We start from the raw sequence: 20,645 nt of genomic DNA on the forward strand, positions 1-20,645 counted from the left end.
TATTACCGCCACACCTTGAAAGTACGTTTTTTTTCTCTTGGAAAAACAAATAAAAGCAATATAATGTATTGTAGCGCCTATAAGCAATCATCAAGTCTGACTCTATTTTTAACTTTTATTGCCAATCTCATGATAACAAACGGCACAATTCCAACAGGTTTTACCTACCATGCAAACACTTTCGTCTCCGTAAGTCCTCGCTTCCCCGGACGCACAGTGCCTAGTGGTTAGAGTGTCTGCCCTGAGATCGGTAGGTTGTGAGTTCAAACCCCGGCCGAGTCATACCAAAGACTATAAAAAATGGGAGCCATTACCTCCCTGCTTGGCACTCAGCATCAAGGGTTGGAATTGGGGGTTAAATCACCACAAATGATTCCCGGGCGTGGCCACCGCTGCTGCTCACTGCTCCCCTCACCTCCCAGTCGCTGATCGAGGGTGATGGGTCAAATGCGGAGAATAATTTCGCCACACCTACTGTTGGTACTTTAAAGGGGAACATTATCACAATTTCAGAAGGGTTAAAACCATTAAAAATCAGTTCCCAGTGGCTTATTATATTTTTCGAAGTTTTTTTCAAAATTTTACCCATCACGCAATATCCCTAAAAAAAGCTTCAAAGTGCCTGATTTTAACCATCGTTATAAACACCCGTCCATTTTCCTGTGACGTCACATAGTGAAGCCAACACAAACAAACATGGCGGAAAGAACAGCAAGCTATAGCGACATTAGCTCGGATTCAGACTCGGATTTCAGCGGCTTAAGCGATTCAACAGATTACGAATGTATTGAAACGGATGGTTGTAGTGTGGAGGCAGGTAGCGAAAACGAAATTGAAGAAGAAACTGAAGCTATTGAGCCATATCGGTTTGAACCGTATGCAAGCGAAACCGACGAAAACGACACGACAGCCAGCGACACGGGAGAAAGCGAGGACGAATTCGGCGATCGCCTTCTAACCAACGATTGGTATGTGTTTGTTTGGCATTAAAGGAAACTAACAACTATGAACTAGGTTTACAGCATATGAAATACATTTGGCAACAACATGCACTTTGAGAGTGCAGACAGCCCAGTTTTCATCAATTAATATATTCTGTAGACATACCCTCATCCGCTATCTTTTTCTGAAAGCTGATCTGTCCAGTTTTGGAGTTGATGTCAGCAGGCCAGGGAAGCTAGGGTCGATATTCTTCTCTTGATCATCTTCGGTGGCATAAGGGACGGTGTGAGCCAAGACAACCAGGGGGTTTAGCTCGCTCGTCTGCGGGAACAAACTGCCGCCATTGCTTGCCGTGATACCGAGGTCCTTTGTCCCTGAATTGCTCACACACTCCGGCAGATTCAATGGGGGTCTGGCGGCAGATTTCTTTGACTTTATCGTTGGAAATGCATCTGCTTTGAGTGTCGCAGGATATCCACACATTCTTGCCATCTCTGTCGTAGCACAGCTTTCGTCGGTAAAGTGTGCGGAACAAACGTCCAATTTCTTGCCACTTTCGCATCTTTGGGCCACTGGTGCAACTTGAATCCGTCCCTGTTCGTGTTGTTACACCCTCCGACAACACACCGACGAGGCATGATGTCTCCAAGGTACGGAAAACAGTCGAAAAAAACGGAAAATAACAGAGCTGATTTGACTCGGTGTTTGAGAAAATGGCGGATTGCTTCCCGATGTGATGTCACATTGTGACGTCATCGCTCCGAGAGCGAATATTAGAAAGGCGTTTAATTCGCCAAAATTCACCCATTTAGAGTTCGGAAATCGGTTAAAAAAATATATGGTCTTTTTTTCTGCAACATCAAGGTATATATTGACGCTTACATAGGTCTGGTGATAATGTTCCCCTTTAACTTCCTCATTGTCCGCCAATCACCTTTCAGGTACGGACGGTGTGTTTGCAAACATGGGAAAAACTGACATCAATTCCAAAACAACACAAAACATAAAACATGAATATTAGCTGATCGTTACAGTATGAATTGATATATATATACAGCCCATTATTTACGCACTATTGACAAGTTATGCACCGAAAACTTGACCACCGAAAAATACTCTGATCACTGAAAACCGCGCTACCGAAACCGGATGTAAACAAAAATGGAGCGCTGTCAGCATTTCTGTGATGTGGTCGTGATTTTTATTTATAATGCAGATATACCTGCGGACAGCCATCTACAAAAATGTGCAAATATTAAGAGGAAAGAGGTAGCTTTTAAGGAGAGAAAGTGAAACTAGAGCAACAGCACCAATCAAGTGTGACGTCAGAAACAAATGCAAATTCCAAAAAAACCACAAAGAAAGAACATGAGTAAATTGCAGCAAATTCACAGAAGACAACAGAAGTTATCCAGGCTAGCAGGCGGATTAAAGACGTCAAAGTATCATCAAACAACCAATTATTACCACTTTTGTTTTTGTTTGTAGGGTTGAACCTTTTCATTCCACCAACTTCCTTCTGGCCATCTTCTATACTGCAAATACGCACCTCCTGGGCAGTTGGCCTTCTCTTGGGGGCGCCTCAAAGATAATTTAAGTTTGTGCTCCTTCAATACCGCCTGCATGGCCAAACTGATCATCACAATCTGACATCTCTGTCAACGTAAACAAGGAAGTGAGGAAGCCATGCAGGAAGACCCTTGACCTCAAATAAGCGTGATTGCAAATGGCAAAAACCTTGGAGGTGCACAGGACAACATTTAGGGCGGGGAAACGTGCATAAGTTGCGCCGCCAAGGGTCGGGGTCTTGCACAGGGCGCCATTGGAGCTCCAACCGCCAAGGGGCCTCGCTTTAGCACTTTCTATCATCCTTATGTAAGACACATAGGTGGTTCTTCTTTTAAGTCAGCTAACAATGGAGGTATGAGTTGCTCTAAAAAAAAACCTCCATCAAGGTTTTCTATACACACTGTAAGTGTATACAGTGGGGCAGAAAAGTATTTAGTCAGACACCAATTGTGCAAGTTTTCCCACTTAAAAAGATGAGAGGTCTGTAATTGTCATCATAGGCATCAACTATGAGAAAATAAAACCCAGGAAATCACATTGTAGGATTTTTAAATATATTTGCAAAAGAAGTATTTGGTCAATAACAAAAGTTCATGTCAAGGATTGTGAATGATAGGCAAAATTCCACACAAAAAAAGACGATACCCTGGTATTCTGGCTCGATTCCGTCTACGTTAACTGTTATTTTTTGGGCATTTGCAGCATTTTTCCAATTGCATGTTTGCGACAAAATAGTTCCTGACTGCCTACCGGTTTTTCCTGAAGAGGCACCTCTGGGTTTTTTGTTGTTATTGTTGTTTTCAAATGGGAATGATAGATAAACTACAAAAAACACACGAAAGTCATCAAATTAAAGACAATTTCTTTTTTATGTGTGTTTCGTACGACACAATTGATGCCTTTTTCCATATTCGGAGCCCATTGAAATACCACTGGATGGACTGAAAGCAAAGGAGTGGAAGAAAGGGGGTGTCTACCTGTCTCTCTCTCTCTCTCTCCGCCAGGTGGGTGTGTCATCATGTCTCAACACGGCGTCCTCACCTTGATAGGCGGCTGCACTCACGCCGGAGCTGCCAGGTGAGACACAAAGTGAAAAACACTCACCTGGGACGGAGACACTTCTTCTCGGTCGGCACGGAGGAAGATCCGGACAGCCGAGCGGCAGGTGAGTCACCTCTACACACACACACACACTTCAAGGCCAACGCATGTTAGTTGAGCAGACCTCTGCAGCCTAACGTTTGTCGTCCGTCTCCGCAGGAAGCATCGGCTCTTCTGTTGCCCGCACCGCTAGAAACTTTGCCTGGGAATTTGTCGGCTCAAGAAATTTCAGTCATTGTTTCTGGTCGTGTGTGCAACGTGCATGCCCAAAACCCACCGGTCCCACGCAGTCTTTCGCCGACGCGGAAGCAAAACCGGCCAATTTCCGCGGCGACAATGTGGGCACGGCGGCGGTGTTCCCACACGCAGGCGTGGAGCGAGTATGTGAGGTATGTTGGCCAACCAGCTCCACTCCATGACGGGTGGAACCCCTCCCTTTGATGCTGGCCCTATTTGTTGACAGCCAATTAAAGGAAAGTACAAATAACAACATGCATGCAGAATAATACTTTTTAGAAGGTTTTTGAAATTCCATCTAGGTTAATATCAGATCCTTGTGCAGCACGTGCGTCGCAGGTTTATAACTAAGCCATTTCTGGCCTTTTTCCGCATCCAGAATAATTACCATGTTGTCCAATTTATAGTGTCAAAGCTGTTTTTTTTTTAACAGTAAAAGTTTGTTGTGTCCTCTTCTTGTTTCACTGACCGCTCGAATTGTGAAATAAATATGGTTCAGTCTGCAAACACTTGTCACTTAATGCTGCTCCGTCACTTGATTGCGGTTACTAATTTTCCATACGCACACAGCTTAAGGCGCGCATTAAAACAGGTTTTTCGCCAAACTGGTTTCATTCAGTGGAGTCCCGGCGAGTGAGAAAAAAAAAAAAATACTCAAATGCACATTGAGGATGTAAATGATGAGTAAGTTCACAGGGTTCCTGCAGGTATCTAATTTAACACTTTTTAAATGAAACAATTGTCTAAAGTTTGACAATGGTAATGTTGAATAGTATAAAATAACTGTGGCCAAATTAAGCACTAATGTAATCATTTAATATAATAACACAAACCTAAACGCATATCTTTCAATACTGTGGTATTTTTACAATTGTAATTGAAAGGTCAATAACTAAACAAACAGCAAACTCTGCACTTCAGTAAATATTGAACATCTAGAAGTGCACTTTTTTTCTCCAATTGAAAAAACTGGGTCAGGTGGTTTGTTTTGTTGCCTTTTTTATTGCCCATTGCCTCTGGGCGTATGTAATGCTTTTTTTTAAAGCCATTTCAGGGCTTAATATTCGTAAAAAAATTATTTAATTACTTTTAAATGACCAGCAAAAACCCTGAGTTCATTACAAAAAATAAAAAAAATGCAAATGTGATTTATTTATTATGGTATTTGGTGTGCAGATTGGGCTCGAACTCACTTTAGAGAAAGTGGAGACCGTATAAAGAAGCTTTAAGTCCCGGGGTACAGTACGCAACACGGTTGTTATTGGCATATCATAGGAACAAAATAAAAACATGGAAAGAAGGAGGATGCACTTCACATGTTTACTTCTGCAAACAACTCTTCATTTCCGGGTCTGCGCCAACTCAGCTGCGCACATTACTTCCCTCCATAGCCCAGCCCTAAATGACAAATAACTTTTATACAAGTAAATGTTAATATTCCAGTTTGCTGCCAGCGGTAAAAAAAACAATTGGACAGGCCCTAAATATTATATATATTTTTCTAATTATTGTAAATGTTATAAAAAATATTTTACCATTAAAATACTGTACATATTTTTACATGAGATGTTCCAGGTTTAAGCTTGATATCGATTGATTTTTTTATCTATTAATGTTTTGTTGTAACTTTGCGGCCTCTCTTGAATAAGAGCTGGTTTTTATTCGCATTTATTTATTTTTTCTGGTTAAAAAAAATAAATAAAATTCTTTATTGTACTCTTATTGCATTTGTGTCCCTTTTGTTGCTACCGTGTCGTTATTATAAATTAAAATAAAGTGTTTTTCCCCCTCAAATGAGTTACTCGGAATAAAAAAAGTTAGATGAACAATGGAAAATTTAAATAAAAAAGGTTTAAAAAATAGAATATAAACTATAGCCAGGATGTTTAAATTGAGCTCAACCTCTGAGGGGTGTTATTAAAAGCAGGCGATAATGATTTGGAGTCCATGAGAAAACAAAGATTTAGAGGTAGCTCACACACCTGGCAAACACTTGGCGGTTACTTGATTAGAGGCGTTCATTTTTAACAATACTTGGAGCAATTATGAGGCAGGAACACCTGTAGTACAGGTTTGAGTTAGGGTGGGGTACCTTGACAGCAATTACCTCCATTCATTACATAACTTATCGGGTTTGGGGTCAGGACGGCAGCCTATCCCAGTTGACTTGAGGTGAGAGGCAGACTGCACCGTGGACTAGTCACCTGTCAATCACAGGACACAGTGAAACACGACACATAATGGTGGCGCATGTACATTATGTTGAACAAAATGCTGTCTTTTAAGGGGTCACATTATGATTTATTTACACGTAAAAAAATTTTTTTTTAGATATTTGATATTTGTTCAGTATCTAATAAATTGAAATGTATGTTTGCAGATGATACAAATGTATATTGTTCAGGAGAAGACTTGAAGTGTTGAGGATAATAGAGGTTGAGTTGATTCAGCTAAAAAAATGGTTTGATATTAATAAGTTATCATTAAATGATAAGAAAACTAAATGTATTGTAGTTTAGTGGTGCAAGGACAAATTGTGAAGCAAAATTCAAATTAAATCAAGTGGAAATTGATAGAGTATATGAAACTAAATTCTTGGGAATAATAATTGATCATAAAAAAACGCATATTGAATATATAAAGGGAAAAATATCCAAATCCATTGCTATTCTGTATAAAGTAAGACATGCTGAGTAAGAAATGTCTGCATATGTTATATTATTCTTTTATTTTTCCATATTTAACATATTGTGTTGAAGTTTGGGGAAAAGTTTATAAAACAAACATAAACCTAATAATTAAACTTCAAAAGAGGGTCATTAGAATAATACACAAAGCATGCTACTATGAACATACCGATCCATTATTTCGAAGTTCTAATCTGTTAACATTTTCAGATATTGTGTTTTTAAAAGCAAAGGCAATTATGTTTGGAGTAAAGAACAACAGCCTTCCAGCTTGTATTCTTAGCTTATTTACATTAAGAGGAGAAAACTATAATTTACAGGGATATTGGTTTTTGAAATAGGTAAAGTAAGAAGGAATATAAAATACAAATGTATTTCAGTTTTAGGAGTTAAATGGTGGAACAAGCTTAGTGATGAGCAGAAGACATGTACTTATTTGTTAAGGTTTAAGAAAACCTTGAAAGGTGAAATAATAGAAAATGATCAAATATAGTAACAATTACTTTCATCCTATTGATTTTTTTGAACGTTGTTGTTCCAGGTAATCTAATTTTCAGTGAAGGTATAGGATAGGCTTCAGCCTATTCCTTTTTCTTTTCTTTTCGTGTGTAAATGTGTATGATTGTTAAATATGTATAATCTGTACTGTTAAACTGCTCACACACAATGGTTGATGGTTGATTATACGACCGAAATAAACTTATTTCATTTCAAAACACTTAATTGTGGTCTACATAACATGTAGAGCTGCTTCTTGGCTCAAAATGTTGCAAGGATTATGTTTTGCAGCCCGTCTTCAAGCCGCGGCGTTTTGTGGGCGGTCTTATTTACATGCTTAAGGCCTCCTTCAAGCCACGCCCCCTTCAGATGAGGCTCCGCCCCGTCTGCCATGTTGTAGCTTTTAGTACACAGTATACATTTCAACCATAGGCTACTTTGCATCAAGAAATGGCCACAGCGGAGGATGCACGTGCATGTAGGAGCCAGTCTGCCCCACAACAAGAGCGTTGAGAAAAGTAAGGAAGTGATTGACGACAATGGCGGACTCGCGCAAAGCTCTTGGGGCAGACTACTACCATATTAGGAGATATAAGGTAAAGTACCAAATTCCACATGGCTCGTTTGGTGGAAGTATGAAGGAAGGCAAGATTGTTGAATAAATATCTCCCCGCCATGCCTTCTTGGTTTCATTTCACATTTATAGGATCCTAAATGAAAAAGGTACCAACAAATAAGAAAACATTTGGTTTTGCGTAAATGAAGCGGCGTGGCAATTTGTTGTTTGGCGACACCAAGTGGCCAAGTTAATCTCATGACGTGGACACATTTGTTACTGGATACTTTCTAATACGCTTCTGGCTTGGAGACTTTGTGTGTCTAAGTAATATGCAACCATTATATACTTGATTGATTATTACACTGCAAAAAGTCAGTGTTCAAAAACAAGAAAAAAAATACAAAAATGAGGGGTATTTTATTTGAACTAAGCAAAATTATCTGCCAATAGAACAAGAAAATTTGGCTTGTCAAGACTTTCCAAAACAAGTCAAATTAGCTAACCTCAATGAACCCAAAAATAAGTATATTCTCACTAATAACAAGTGCACTTTTCTTGGTAGAAAAAAAAAGAGAGACCTTTTTGCTCAATATGTTGAAAAATCTTCTTAAATGAAGTAAATGCTAGTGCCGTTATCTTGACATAATGATATGCGCTCGGCATTACATTTCCTGAAACCAGCAAACTTATACTAAAAACAAATTTATTGTTCTTAATGGAAAGGCAACAAGGCAACCGCTTGTTACTCTCGGGGTTTCCTAGCCGCTCAGGCAAATCATATTGTCTAATAATGCATTTTTCCATGGATAACATGACATCATCGCGCCAAGTGCGTGCTCTCTCAGCCAATTAGTGTGCATGTACACAACCAAAATGTTTTAATTGTAATTTTGAGGAATTGATCTGAATGTGCATGAACTATTTCTGTTCAAAATTGTTAGAAATGTCACATGTTAAATGTTTAAATATTAACTGTCAGTTTACTGTACTGTGCCAACTGTACTACTATATGAGTACCTATTTTCTATTGGTTCATTGAAAATAAAACAGCAAAGTCCATTTGGCTGTCATCTGTTTCAATTATGAGACACAATTGTGTCAAAGTTTTTTCATGCTTGAAATAAGAAATTATTACTTTAAAAAAGCAGTTTTATACTTGTGAGTGTTGATGACACAGCTTTGCAACAGTTGATATTCTAGTTTCAAGCATGTTTTACTCAATATAGGTCATCAAATCTCAGCAACAAGCTGTGATATCTTACTGAGATCATTAAAACCCTTAAAACAAGTAAAATATTAACATAAAATCTGCTTAGTGCATACTTGCCAACCCTCCCGAATTTTCCGGGAGACTCCCGAAATTCAGCGCCTCTCCCGAAAACCTCCCGGGACAAATATTCTCCCGAAAATCTCCCGATTTTCAGCCGGAGCTGGAAGCCACGCCCCCTCCAGCTCCATGCTGACCTGAGTGAGGACAGCCTTTTTTCATGACGGGAGGACAACAGGGTGACAAGAACTAAATCATCCAGACTAGAGATACAGTCAATTGTATTATTATGTTTATTTTACCTACAAATAAATATATTTATTAATAAAAAAAAAATAAAAAACCTAAATACATTTTTTATTTTTTTTATTTTGCTAAAAACATCAAAATTAATTGTATTTTTATTTGTATTTTTTCGTGACTCCTTATTACATCCAGCCATAGAATTATACATTAAAATAAACATATTTGAAATAATTGATTTTAAATTATCATAATAATTCATTTAAAATGACCATATTTAATTATTAAAATAATTGCTTGTTTATCAACAACTTTAGCATTTTATTCATTACATTTTGAAACTTTCAGAAGCCAAGTTATGTTATATTCCTTAATATTTATTTATGCAAGTTTGAAGTATCAATTATCTAAACAGAGTTTTGTTTGCATATTTTCAGGATGTAGATATCTATATATATATATATATATATATATATATATATATATATATATATATATATATATATATATATATATATGTATGAAATACTTGACTTGGTGAATTCTAGCTGTCAATATACTCCTCCCCTCTTAACCACGCCCTCAACCACGCCCTGCCCCACCCCCGGCCACGCCCCCAACCCCCACCTCCCGAAATCGGAGGTCTCAAGGTTGGCAAGTATGGCTTAGTGAGAAGAATTATCTTATCAGACAGAACATAAGCAAATATCACCCTTATTTGAGATATTTCATCTTACTTAGATTTCAGTTTTTGCAGTGTATCATCTGTCTCGCTTGTGTGCTTAGCTGTTGCGTAGCTGCTAGCTCCAAGTAACCTGTAGCCTAGCATGTTCAACTTTTGTAAAGGACTTTAGTAAAATAGAAGGAATTGTGTGCTTATTGGAGGACATTTAGATGTTAATAGTCTGTCCAAGTAATATGCAACTATAACTATTTGATACTTGTTTATATTGACTGTTCAATGATTATTACCTATGTCCAGCTTGTGTGCTCAAGTGATATGTAATCATATAAAGTTCTGTGTAAAAAAATGCTTTTTTTACCAATCACTGTGGAGAAACTGGCATGAATTCGGAACACTTAACTTAGGGGTGAGCGAGTGAACGCATTTGAACAACTCGTCTCTGCTACGGAGGAACAAGCGGCTCGCCGGTGAATGCTGATACACTTTATTCCGATTTGGGGTGCAGTAAGTAAAAGCAATGGCTTTCTTGTAGGTCAAAATGCTCTTTTCCCTCCAGCATTGCTGTTTGAAAAGAAAAATGAGCAGTTCACACATTATTTCCAATCCTCTTGTGTGTCACAGTGAACACAAGGTGGCGCCCCAACCAAACGAGAGTTGCAACAACCTCCCATCACATACAGTACAAGCTGCTTGGAGAAACCAGACGTATGGCACATGGGAACAGATAAGACAGCACCACGGAACAAGCTAGAGTCCAGAGTTCACCTGAAAAGCAACTGAAGGATTTTATTTCACGCTGGCCTGATTCAATATGAACAGAACACGACTACGGAGCAGGAAAAACAGTCAAACAAGTCCCTTTATGTCACTTCCAGTGGAAGCCCTTTTTGTTCCCTGCTGACTTTGGAACAACAACAAAAATATGACATTTAAATTAAATTGAAGAAAAAAAAAGTTCCCTTTTTAACGGACATAAATATGAGATGTTTTTTCCTCTTTTTTTTTTGATCATTTGGTCGGACAGGATAAAAAAAATGGACATACTTTAAAAAAAAAAAAGAAACAAATGTCACAATAGTGCATGCACTGAAGGGTATTATCGAGAGCCGTACGAGTTGGCACCTTGTTTTACGCGCTTTAGGATGGATGGCTTCGCATGCACGTCCGTCGTCGGCCACTTTCAGTTGGAGGGCGAGCGGGAAAGAAAAAAAGTCTTTGCACGAGGACGACAAGGACTGAGCTGGCACGTCCTACCACCACAAAAAAAGAAAAAAAGGTGGCAAAAAGGCCCGGAGCCCTTGGGATTGGCACAATTGCACCGCTAGGAATTGTGGGATGTGAAACGAGGTTTATATACGGGAGATCCCCACCTGGTCCAGTTTTATTTGCACCATCTCTGCTGCAAATTGCGAATAACTGGTTTCTTTTATGCCAACTTTCAATAAAAAAAAGGGTTTGATGGCACTATCTGCAGTCGCTCAATATTTCCCAGCAGGAAGATATTTTTAAAATATTTCAAGTGTTTTTGACCTAAATAAAATATTTTTAAAGCATAAAAAGGCTAAATGAACTAAAAATATCAATACAACAGATGACAACAAAGCAGTCATAGCGCGCTGTTCAGTATCGTGGCCACTGATTGGCTCAGCTTCAGGCAGCTTTGCTGTCTTGTATTACAGGAGGGTGATGACTAGAGTGTTACTTCCTGTTGAGAGGACTCTCATAATGGTGAAAAAATATATGCTTTTTTATGCAGCAGCTATGAAAATATTAGATATACAATTAATATTTCTTACTTCGCGGAAATGTATTTAACACGGCCAGGGCCGGAACCAATTAATAGCCATAGATGATTACTGTACTTGTTTTTTTTATGTGTAGTAGTGTGACAGGCATAGGGATGGTACCGTTCCCAATATTGTACCTAGGAATCGATACCGGTACTAAGCGGTACCAATTTTCGGTACTTTTGTGTGTGTTAATAAATTTTAATTATTTGGTAATACATTTATTTTTTAATGTAACATACTAATTATTACTTTTGAGTCTTATTTGCAATGCAGTTGCACTTCCAAGACAAGAGTACTGTAAAGGCTATCTATGATATGTTGTCTAACTAGGAATTAGCTTTTTCCATGAAGCTGACTGTGTTATGTTGCGCCCTACAAAGTGTTTATACTGTTAGTATCGTGATTATTACACACCAGCTGTGTCAGCTTAGTTGTAGTCTTCATTACTTAATTTGGAGGTGTTGAAATCGCCATGTAAAATCGTTAATGCTAATAGTAGCCTGTCTATGGCAAATCCAATGTAACTTTGCAACAAGCTAGCGCATTTTGGAGGAGTGGAGCCTTACTTTACATTGGAGTGTTTTCTACCAAGCACACTTGCTTTGCTGGTGTTGAAAATGTCAAAATGACTTAGAGGGAGTTTGAGTCCGTGTTCGGTCTTCAACCGCACGTGCGACAAAAGTATGGAAATATGGCACCGTTTTATTTTACCTGAATCGTTACTCGGTAGTACTGGCAGGAATTTGGTCGTATTAAATTCCGTAGACATACAAAAATAGGCATTATCAGGGCTTTTTATGGATGCGTACATTGGCTGAAGGCGAAGCTCTGTGAATGGTGACAAACCTCAAATAATGGACCATAATAGCAGGGATCAGCTGTATATATATTTAAAAAAAAAATTAAAATAAAAAAATAAAAAAGCCAAAAAGATGAGTGCGGTTCCAGCACGCTCAGAATCTCCTTGTTTACTCGGCATGGGACAGAAATAATAATCATAATTCAACTAAAAATCCATTACCAGCTCATTAAGATTGTCCCAAAGGTCAACAGAGTGAATGGTTGAAGACAAGAGGATAAATAAGATGCCGTCTGGAGCCTGAGTCACCGCTTGTAATAGGCACCTGTTAAAAGAGGAGACATCCATCAGGGAAAATGGAAAAGTTCTCGCACTTCACTTGACACAATCTTTTTTTTTTTATGACACCTGGCATCTTCTGGCTGCTTTCGTCCTCTTAACGACGCTGAGTCCAGAGCAGTTTGATTAAAGTAAGTACGGCGACCACTAAAATCAAAACCTGAACTGCTGTGACTTTGTCCACAGACACAACACTCCATAATCAAGGATCTCTTTTAACCTGAGTCAGTTTTCCCTCCATTTGTGCAAATGTCTACTAATATTCTTCCTATAGTTTATGCTTGTTTTGTGCATGCACAAACCATTTTGAAGTGACTAACAATGTCAAATAAAATTATTAATGTGTGCATTTTGTTAGTTGCTGTGGCGGAACTGCTGGGTTGCAATCACGTGACCGAGAGGCACGTGCAGGTTTCAGGTGGTGGTGTAGAGTACCATTAGGCTACTGTTTATGTACCTACATCAGTGCAGATTTGGGCGTATTTTGAAAGATTTAGAGGCAACACACACACGCACGCATGTATATCATATATATATATATATATATATATATATATATATATATATATATATATATATATATATATATATATGTGTGTGTGTGTGTGTGTGTGTGTGTGTGTGTATATTAGGGCTGCAACTAACAATTTGATAATCGATTCATCTGTCGATTATTGCTTCGATTAATCGATTAATAATCGGATCAAAGAGACAAACTACATTTCTATCCTTTCCAGTATTTTATTGAAAAAAACCCAGCATACTGGCACCATGCTTATTTTGATTATTGTTTCTCAGCTGTTTGTACATGTTGCAGTTTATAAATAAAGGTTTATTTGAAAAATAAAATTTAAATTTAAAAAAACTTTTTTTTTATATAAACCTTTATTTATAAACTGCAAAATTTACAAACAGCTGAGAAACAATAATCAAAATAAGCATGGTGCCAGTATGCTGTTTTTTCCCAATAAAATACTGGAAAGGATAGAAATGTAGTTTTGTATCTTTTATCCGATTATTAATCGAAGTAATTATCGACAGATTAATTAATTATCAAATTAGTTGTTAGTTGCAGCCCTAATCTAAGTCTAAGACTAGATGTGACCGATCTAAGTCTAAGACTAGATGTGACCGTTCTAAGTCGAAGACTAGAAGTGACCGATCTAAGTCTAAGACTAGATGTAACCAATCTAATGTGACCGACCTAAGTCTAAGACTAGAAGTGACCGATCTAAGTCTAAGACTAGATGTGACCGATCTAAGTCTAAGACTAGATGTAACCGATCTAAGTCTAAGACTAGATGTAACCGTTCTAAGTCTAAGACTAGAAGTGACCGATCTAAGTCTAAGACTAGATGTGACCAATCTAAGTCTAAGACTAGATGTGACCGATCTAAGTCTAAGACTAGATGTGACCAATCTAATGTGACCAATCTAAGTCTAAGACAAGATGTGACCGATCTAAGTCTAAGACTAGATGTGACCGATCTAAGTCTAAGACTAGATGTGACCAATTTCAGTTTAAGACTAGATGTGACCAATCTAAGTCTAAGACTAGATGTAACCAATCTAAGTCTAAGACTAGATGTAACCAATCTAATGTGACCAATCTAAGTCTAAGACTAGATGTGACCAATCTAAGTCAAATACTAGATGTGACCAGTTTAAGACGAGATGTAACCAATCTAAGTCTAAGACTAGAGGTAACCAATCTAAGACTGGAAGTGACCAATCTAAGTCTAAGACTAGATGTGACCAATCTAAGTCAAATACTAGATGTGACCAGTATAAGACTAGATGTAACCAATCTAAGTCTAAGACTTGAGGTAACCAATCTAAGACTAGATGTGACCAATCTAAGTCTAAGAGACAAAACTACATTTCTATCCTTTCCAGTATTTTATTGAAAAAAAACCCAGCATACTGGCACTATACTTATTTTGATTATTGTCTCTCAGCTGTTTGTACATGTTGCAGTTTATAAATAAAGGTTTATTTGAAAAATAAAATTTAAATTTAAATTTAAATTTTTTTTTTTTTTATAAACCTTTATTTATAAACTGCAAAATTTACAAAGAGCTGAGAAACAATAATCAAAATAAGCATTGTGCCAGTATGCTGGGTTTTTTCAATAAAATACTGAAAGGATAGAAATGTAGTTTGTCTCTTTTATCCGATTATTAATCGAAGTAATAATCGACAGATTAATCGATTATCAAATTAGTTGTTAGTTGCAGCCCTAATCTAAGTCTAAGACTAGATGTGACCGATCTAAGTCTAAGACTAGATGTAACCAATCTAATGTGACCGACCTAAGTCTAAGACTAGATGTGACCGACCTAAATCTAAGACTAGATGTGACTGATCTAAGTCTAAGACTAGATGTGACCGATCCAAGTCTAAGACTAGATGTGACCGATCTAAGTCTAAGACTAGATGTAACCGATATAAGTCTAAGACTAGAAGTGACCGATCTAAGTCTAAGACTAGATGTGACCAATCTAAGTCTAAGACTAGATGTGACCAATCTAAGTCTAAGACTAGATGTGACCAATCTAAGTCTAAGACTAGATGTGACCAATCTAATGTGACCAATCTAAGTCTAAGACAAGATGTGACCGATCTAAGTCTAAGACAAGATGTGACCGATCTAAGTCTAAGACTAGATGTGACCGATCTAAGTCTAAGACTAGATGTGACCAATCTAAGTCTAAGACTAGATGTAACCAATCTAAGTCTAAGACTAGATGTAACCAATTTAATGTGACCAATCTAAGTCTAAGATTAGATGTGACCAATCTAAGTCAAATACTAGATGTGACCAGTCTAAGACGAGATGTAACCAATCTAAGTCTAAGACTAGAGGTAACCAATCTAAGACTGGAAGTGACCAATCTAAGTCTAAGACTAGATGTGACCAATCTAAGTCAAATACTAGATGTGACCAGTATAAGACTAGATGTAACCAATCTAAGTCTAAGACTAGAGGTAACCAATCTAAGACTAGATGTGACCAATCTAAGTCTAAGACTAGATGTGACCAATCTAAGTCTAAGACTAGATGTGACCAATCTAAGTCTAAGACTAGATGTGACCAATCTAAGTCAAATACTAGATGTGACCAGTCTAAGACGAGATGTAACCAATCTAAGTCTAAGACTAGAGGTAACCAATCTAAGACTAGAAGTGACCAATCTAAGTCTAAGACTAGATGTGACCAGTCTAAGACTAGATGTAACCAATCTAAGTCTAAGACTAGAGGTAACCAATCTAAGACTAGATGTGACCAATCTAAGTCTAAAACTAGATGTGACCAATCTAAGTCTAAGACTAGATGTGACCAATCGAAGTCTAAGACCATGAACAGATGAAGTCTACTCAGATGAGAGGTAAAACATCTTCCAAGACCAACCAAACAGTCCAGTGGTGATGATTGAACGCCCTGAGACTACAATGTCTATGAATGACAACATTCATAGACAAATATTCCTGGATACAAAAAGTCAGTTTGGATGAGAAGAGGCGGTGTCAGGCTGAATGATTTCCCAAGTGTGTCGTACCTTTGTGTGCAGCCTCCGGCCTGGCGTGCGCCCGTTGAGGAGCGGCGTGGTCAGGGTAGCCGTAATCAGGGTTTAAATTCATGTACTCGTGGGATTGGGGCTGGGGATGCCTGAGGCCGTATATATCAAAAAGAATACATAGGGTAAAAAAGAGTACGATGACTACCAATTGAGCTGTGTGCCATTACCTGGAAGGCTTGTGGTGGTTCTTGTGCCTCTGGTGGTCATGGTCGTCTCGGGTTCGAGGTCGGACAACGTCCTCTGGATTTAGCTGGAATCCGACAAAGATTTAAAAAAGCCACAACATTAGGTACACCTGCACAATCTAATGAGACCCATGTTACTTTTGACTTACCCTTTGGTCTCCCTCTGGGCGCCTCCTTTCCATTGCCATCTTCTCCATGGCCAAGCGCTCCCTCTCCCTCTCCCTGTCCCTGTCCTTGTCCTTGTCCTCACGCTCTTTGCCCCGTTCTCTGTGTTTCCTGTACTCCTTCTTCTCTTGTTCCATCAGCAGTCTGGCAATCTCCTGTCAAAGAGCAAGGACTTTCAGATGTGGAGCCACACACTAGACATCATAGTTTATATCAGGGCCATTCCCCAGACCAATTATTAGTGATAAAGAAGGCTTAGAGCCGACAATCATTTGCGGTAAAAAATAATTTAATTTAAACATGAATATTATACATTAGTATTAGCTGGAAAAGCTTTAAGTTGTTTTTCTAACATTACAGAATTCTAGTGTGTGTGTTTCTATTACAACAAACTTGACAATGGAGACAAAGAAAAACAAAATGGAACTTTTATGTGCTGAAGAATGCTGATCAGTGGAACTATCTTGCAGTGTTTTTACTCAGCCAGAGTCTTTAACAGACCTGGGCAAATTAAGGCCCGGGGGCCACATGCGGCCCGTTAAGCTTTTCAATCTGGCCCGCCGGACATTCCCAAATAATTGTATTTAGATCTTTAAGATGGAAAGTGTAGCTGCCATTATGATGTGCAATGATGTTTTCAAATGACCGTAAGTCTTCAACTATACAAAGTATTTCAATGGTTGGAATCTGCGCTTATGGATGGTATACCAGGTACTATGGTAATCTAATTAGTTACTATCCATCCATCCATCCATCTTCTTCCGCTTATCCGAGGTCGGGTCGCGTGGGCAGCAGCCTAAGCAGGGAAGCCCAGACTTCCCTCTCCCCAGCCACTTCGTCCAGCTCTTCCTGTGGGACCTAGAGGCGTTCCCAGGCCAGCCGGGAGACATAGTCTTCCCAACGTGTCCTGGGTCTTCCCCGCGGCCTCCTACCGGTCGGACGTGCCCTAAACACCTCCCTAGGGAGGCGTTCGGGTGGCATCCTGACCAGATGCCCGAACCACCTCATCTGGCTCCTCTCGATGTGGAGGAGCAGCGGCTTTACCTTGAGCTCCTCCCGGACGGCAGAGCTTCTCACCCTATCTCTAAGGGAGAGCCCCGCCACCCGGCGGAGGAAACTCATTTCGGCCGCTTGTACCCGTGATCTTGTCCTTTCGGTCATAACCCAAAGCTCATGACCATAGGTGAGGATGGGAACGTAGCTCGACCGGTAAATTGAGAGCTTTGCCTTCCGGCTCAGCTCCTTCTTCATTACAATGGATCAATACAGCGTCCGCATTACTGAAGACGCCGCACCGATCCGCCTGTCGATCTCACGATCCACTCTTCCCCCACTCGTGAACAAGGCTCCGAGGTACTTGAACTCCTCCACTTGGGGCAAGATCTCCTCCCCAACCCGGATATGGCACTCCACCCTTTTCCGGGTGGTAATCTAATTAGTTACTATGGTAATCTACGTCACAGCAGCTCAGACGAGGCACCAAGCAGTGTGGGCGGGAAGCGTTTCCACAGACGCGGAAGGAGATTTTCAATCAATCTCAATCAATCAATCTTTATTTATATAGCCCTAAATCACAAGTGTCTCAAAGGGCTGCACAAGCCACAACGACATCCTCGGTACAAAGCCCACATACGGGCAAGGAAAAACTCACCCCAGTGGGACGTCGATGTGAATGACTATGAGAAACCTTGGAGAGGACCGCATATGTGGGTAACCCCCCCCCCCTCTAGGGGAGACCGAAAGCAATGGATGTCGAGTGGGTCTGACATAATATTGTGAGAGTCCAGTCCATAGTGGATCCAACATAATAGTAAGTTTCACAACAAAGTTCTAAAGTTTAGTGATATATCAGATATATCAGATTGTAGGTGGGTTTATTTTGTACCCTTTGCGTTCATATTTCAATGTTTGTTGCATTTTTGTTGCATTTCACTTAATTGCAAAATATGTCGATTGAAAGGGGGTGTGACATTCATATTTTGTCAATATTCATTGTTTTATCGTTCATAGAAAAATGTAAAATTTCATTATGTTTTTTAAGGCGGTCTGTCATAACGCTTTTAGCATTCAATCAGACATTATTGTGTGGTTTTGTAATAGTGTTCCTAAAAATAGATATACCGGCCCCAAGTAGGGCTGGGCGATAGAACAATAACAATATATATCGCGATAGACATGTGATCAATATCAATAGAAAATGGGGTCGATAGAACGTTCGATAATTTCACTGAGTTCTGTTAGAAAAAAAATAGGAAGAAATGCCGAGCCGGAACCGCACGGCATTCTGGGGTGTGTAGGCAGAGGAAGGGCTTTGGCCTCTCAACCTATCACGGCCAAGCCTGAACTGCAAGGCATTCTGGGAAATGCTAACAGGAGAAAAAAAAAAAAAAAAAAAGCAACAACGGCGAGCTGACGACGAGGAGTGAAACAAAACGGGAATATGAGTGCAGCAACACGAGAGGAAATTGTAAATAAAAAAGGAAACGTCACGTCACCAGTTTGGCAGTATTTTGGATTTTTTAAGTCCGATACGAATCAGAGTAATACTGTCTGCAAACTTTGCAAGGTCGTCGTCCCGACCAAGTCTGGGGACACGACAAACTTATTTTACCACCTGAGCCGCTCTCACCCGCTGGAGTACAGCAGTATCAAACAGCCACAACCATCTACATCAGCCGGTGCAAGTGAAACAGCACCGAAGCGGCAACAACAGACCACCATCGAGAGGTACTCGGCAGCAGTGCCATACGACAAAAATTCAAAACGTTATAAAGAAATAACGGATGCAGTGGTGGATCAATTAGCGAAGGACATGCTACCTACTTATATATAAAATAAAAGTATTTGAATTCAGCCTTTTTTCTCCTGGTCTTTATTTAGAATAGTTTTTTATTTTTTTTATCAATAATTATCGATATCGACCGATATGAAACACTTATATCGTGATACATTTTTTAGTCATATCGCCCAGCCCTAGCCCCAAGACACATTTTTTTCTCTAAATGTGGCCCCCGAGTCAAAATAATTGCCCAGGCCTGGTCTTTAAACTATATGCAGTTTATTATTTTTTTACTAACGTCATTTTGTTATGCGAAACTACGAGAAGTGGACAGACTCTTTTAAATGTATTTGCAGAGGACTATAAAGCCGGACTCGAAGCGGCAACATCAGCTGCTGACGACTCTGACTTCGTTGGATGAAAGTGAAATAAAGGAGGCGGTACATGAGTGCAATAATAATCCAGTAGAACCTCAATTTACAAACCCCTCTATTAGCAAACTTTTCAATTTACGAACTTTTGAATGGAGCCAACTGTGCTTCTGTGTGCAATCCATGTCTCGGTGTATCAACTCTTCATTCATTCATTCATTCGCGTGCCGCTGGAAACTTGAGAGTGCAGCAATATTGGCGATGTCACTTCCTGTGCAGTACAGTACACACGGGGCACTCTATGTAACATCCTGTTTACGCAGTCCGTTACTCGGACACTACTTCCCAGTGCTTCAGCATGTTTCTTTTCACGCCATTCACTGAGTTTTGTCTATTTTGTGACTCGATGTGGGTCCAAAAAAGCCAACACACCAGCCTGGAAAGAAGGCGGGAATCGCTGTGGATGTATAGACCGGAGAAGGAACCCACACACACTGCCCCTCCACTCCTTTTCTTACCTTAACCTAAGGTAAAAAGGATTTTCCTTTTTATTATTATTGTAGCAACATGGTTGTTAACCTTTATGAGAGCACCAAAGGGATTTTAGTTTGTGTGTGTGCATTGACAGTAGGGCTGGGCGATATATCGATATACTCGAGAAATCTGGTAACAAATGAAGGAAGAATTAATTCCCAAGAAAAACAGCACAGGGTTCATCGTCTGGCTTTGGTTTGGCTTCAAGCAGGAAGATGTTGAACAATTATGCGGCAAAAGCGTTGCTACAAAAAGTAGCATCATTTGAAAAGTCACCCGCTAGAGAATGAAGAGTGCTTGAAATTCCGCATGTC

At 39.4% G+C, this 20,645-nt stretch overlaps 1 protein-coding gene across 1 annotated transcript in view; it reads right to left on the reverse strand.

Annotated features, from left to right (window-relative positions):
- Positions 1–12,515: 12,515 nt before the first annotated feature.
- ccdc50a (coiled-coil domain containing 50a) overlaps positions 12,516–20,645 on the reverse strand; it is a 48,536-nt gene continuing 40,406 nt past the window's right edge. Inside the window, exons 9-12 of the mRNA XM_061976169.2 lie at positions 16,632–16,802; positions 16,465–16,547; positions 16,277–16,386; positions 12,516–12,702 (exon numbers count right to left, since the gene is read on the reverse strand). Coding sequence (XP_061832153.2) covers positions 12,683–12,702; positions 16,277–16,386; positions 16,465–16,547; positions 16,632–16,802 — 384 coding nt within the window. The 3' untranslated portion in view covers positions 12,516–12,682. The remainder of the gene's footprint in view (positions 12,703–16,276; positions 16,387–16,464; positions 16,548–16,631; positions 16,803–20,645) is intronic.

This window comes from Nerophis lumbriciformis, linkage group LG14 (assembly GCF_033978685.3).
Source record: "Nerophis lumbriciformis linkage group LG14, RoL_Nlum_v2.1, whole genome shotgun sequence".
In the NCBI taxonomy this organism is placed as follows: domain Eukaryota; kingdom Metazoa; phylum Chordata; class Actinopteri; order Syngnathiformes; family Syngnathidae; genus Nerophis; species Nerophis lumbriciformis.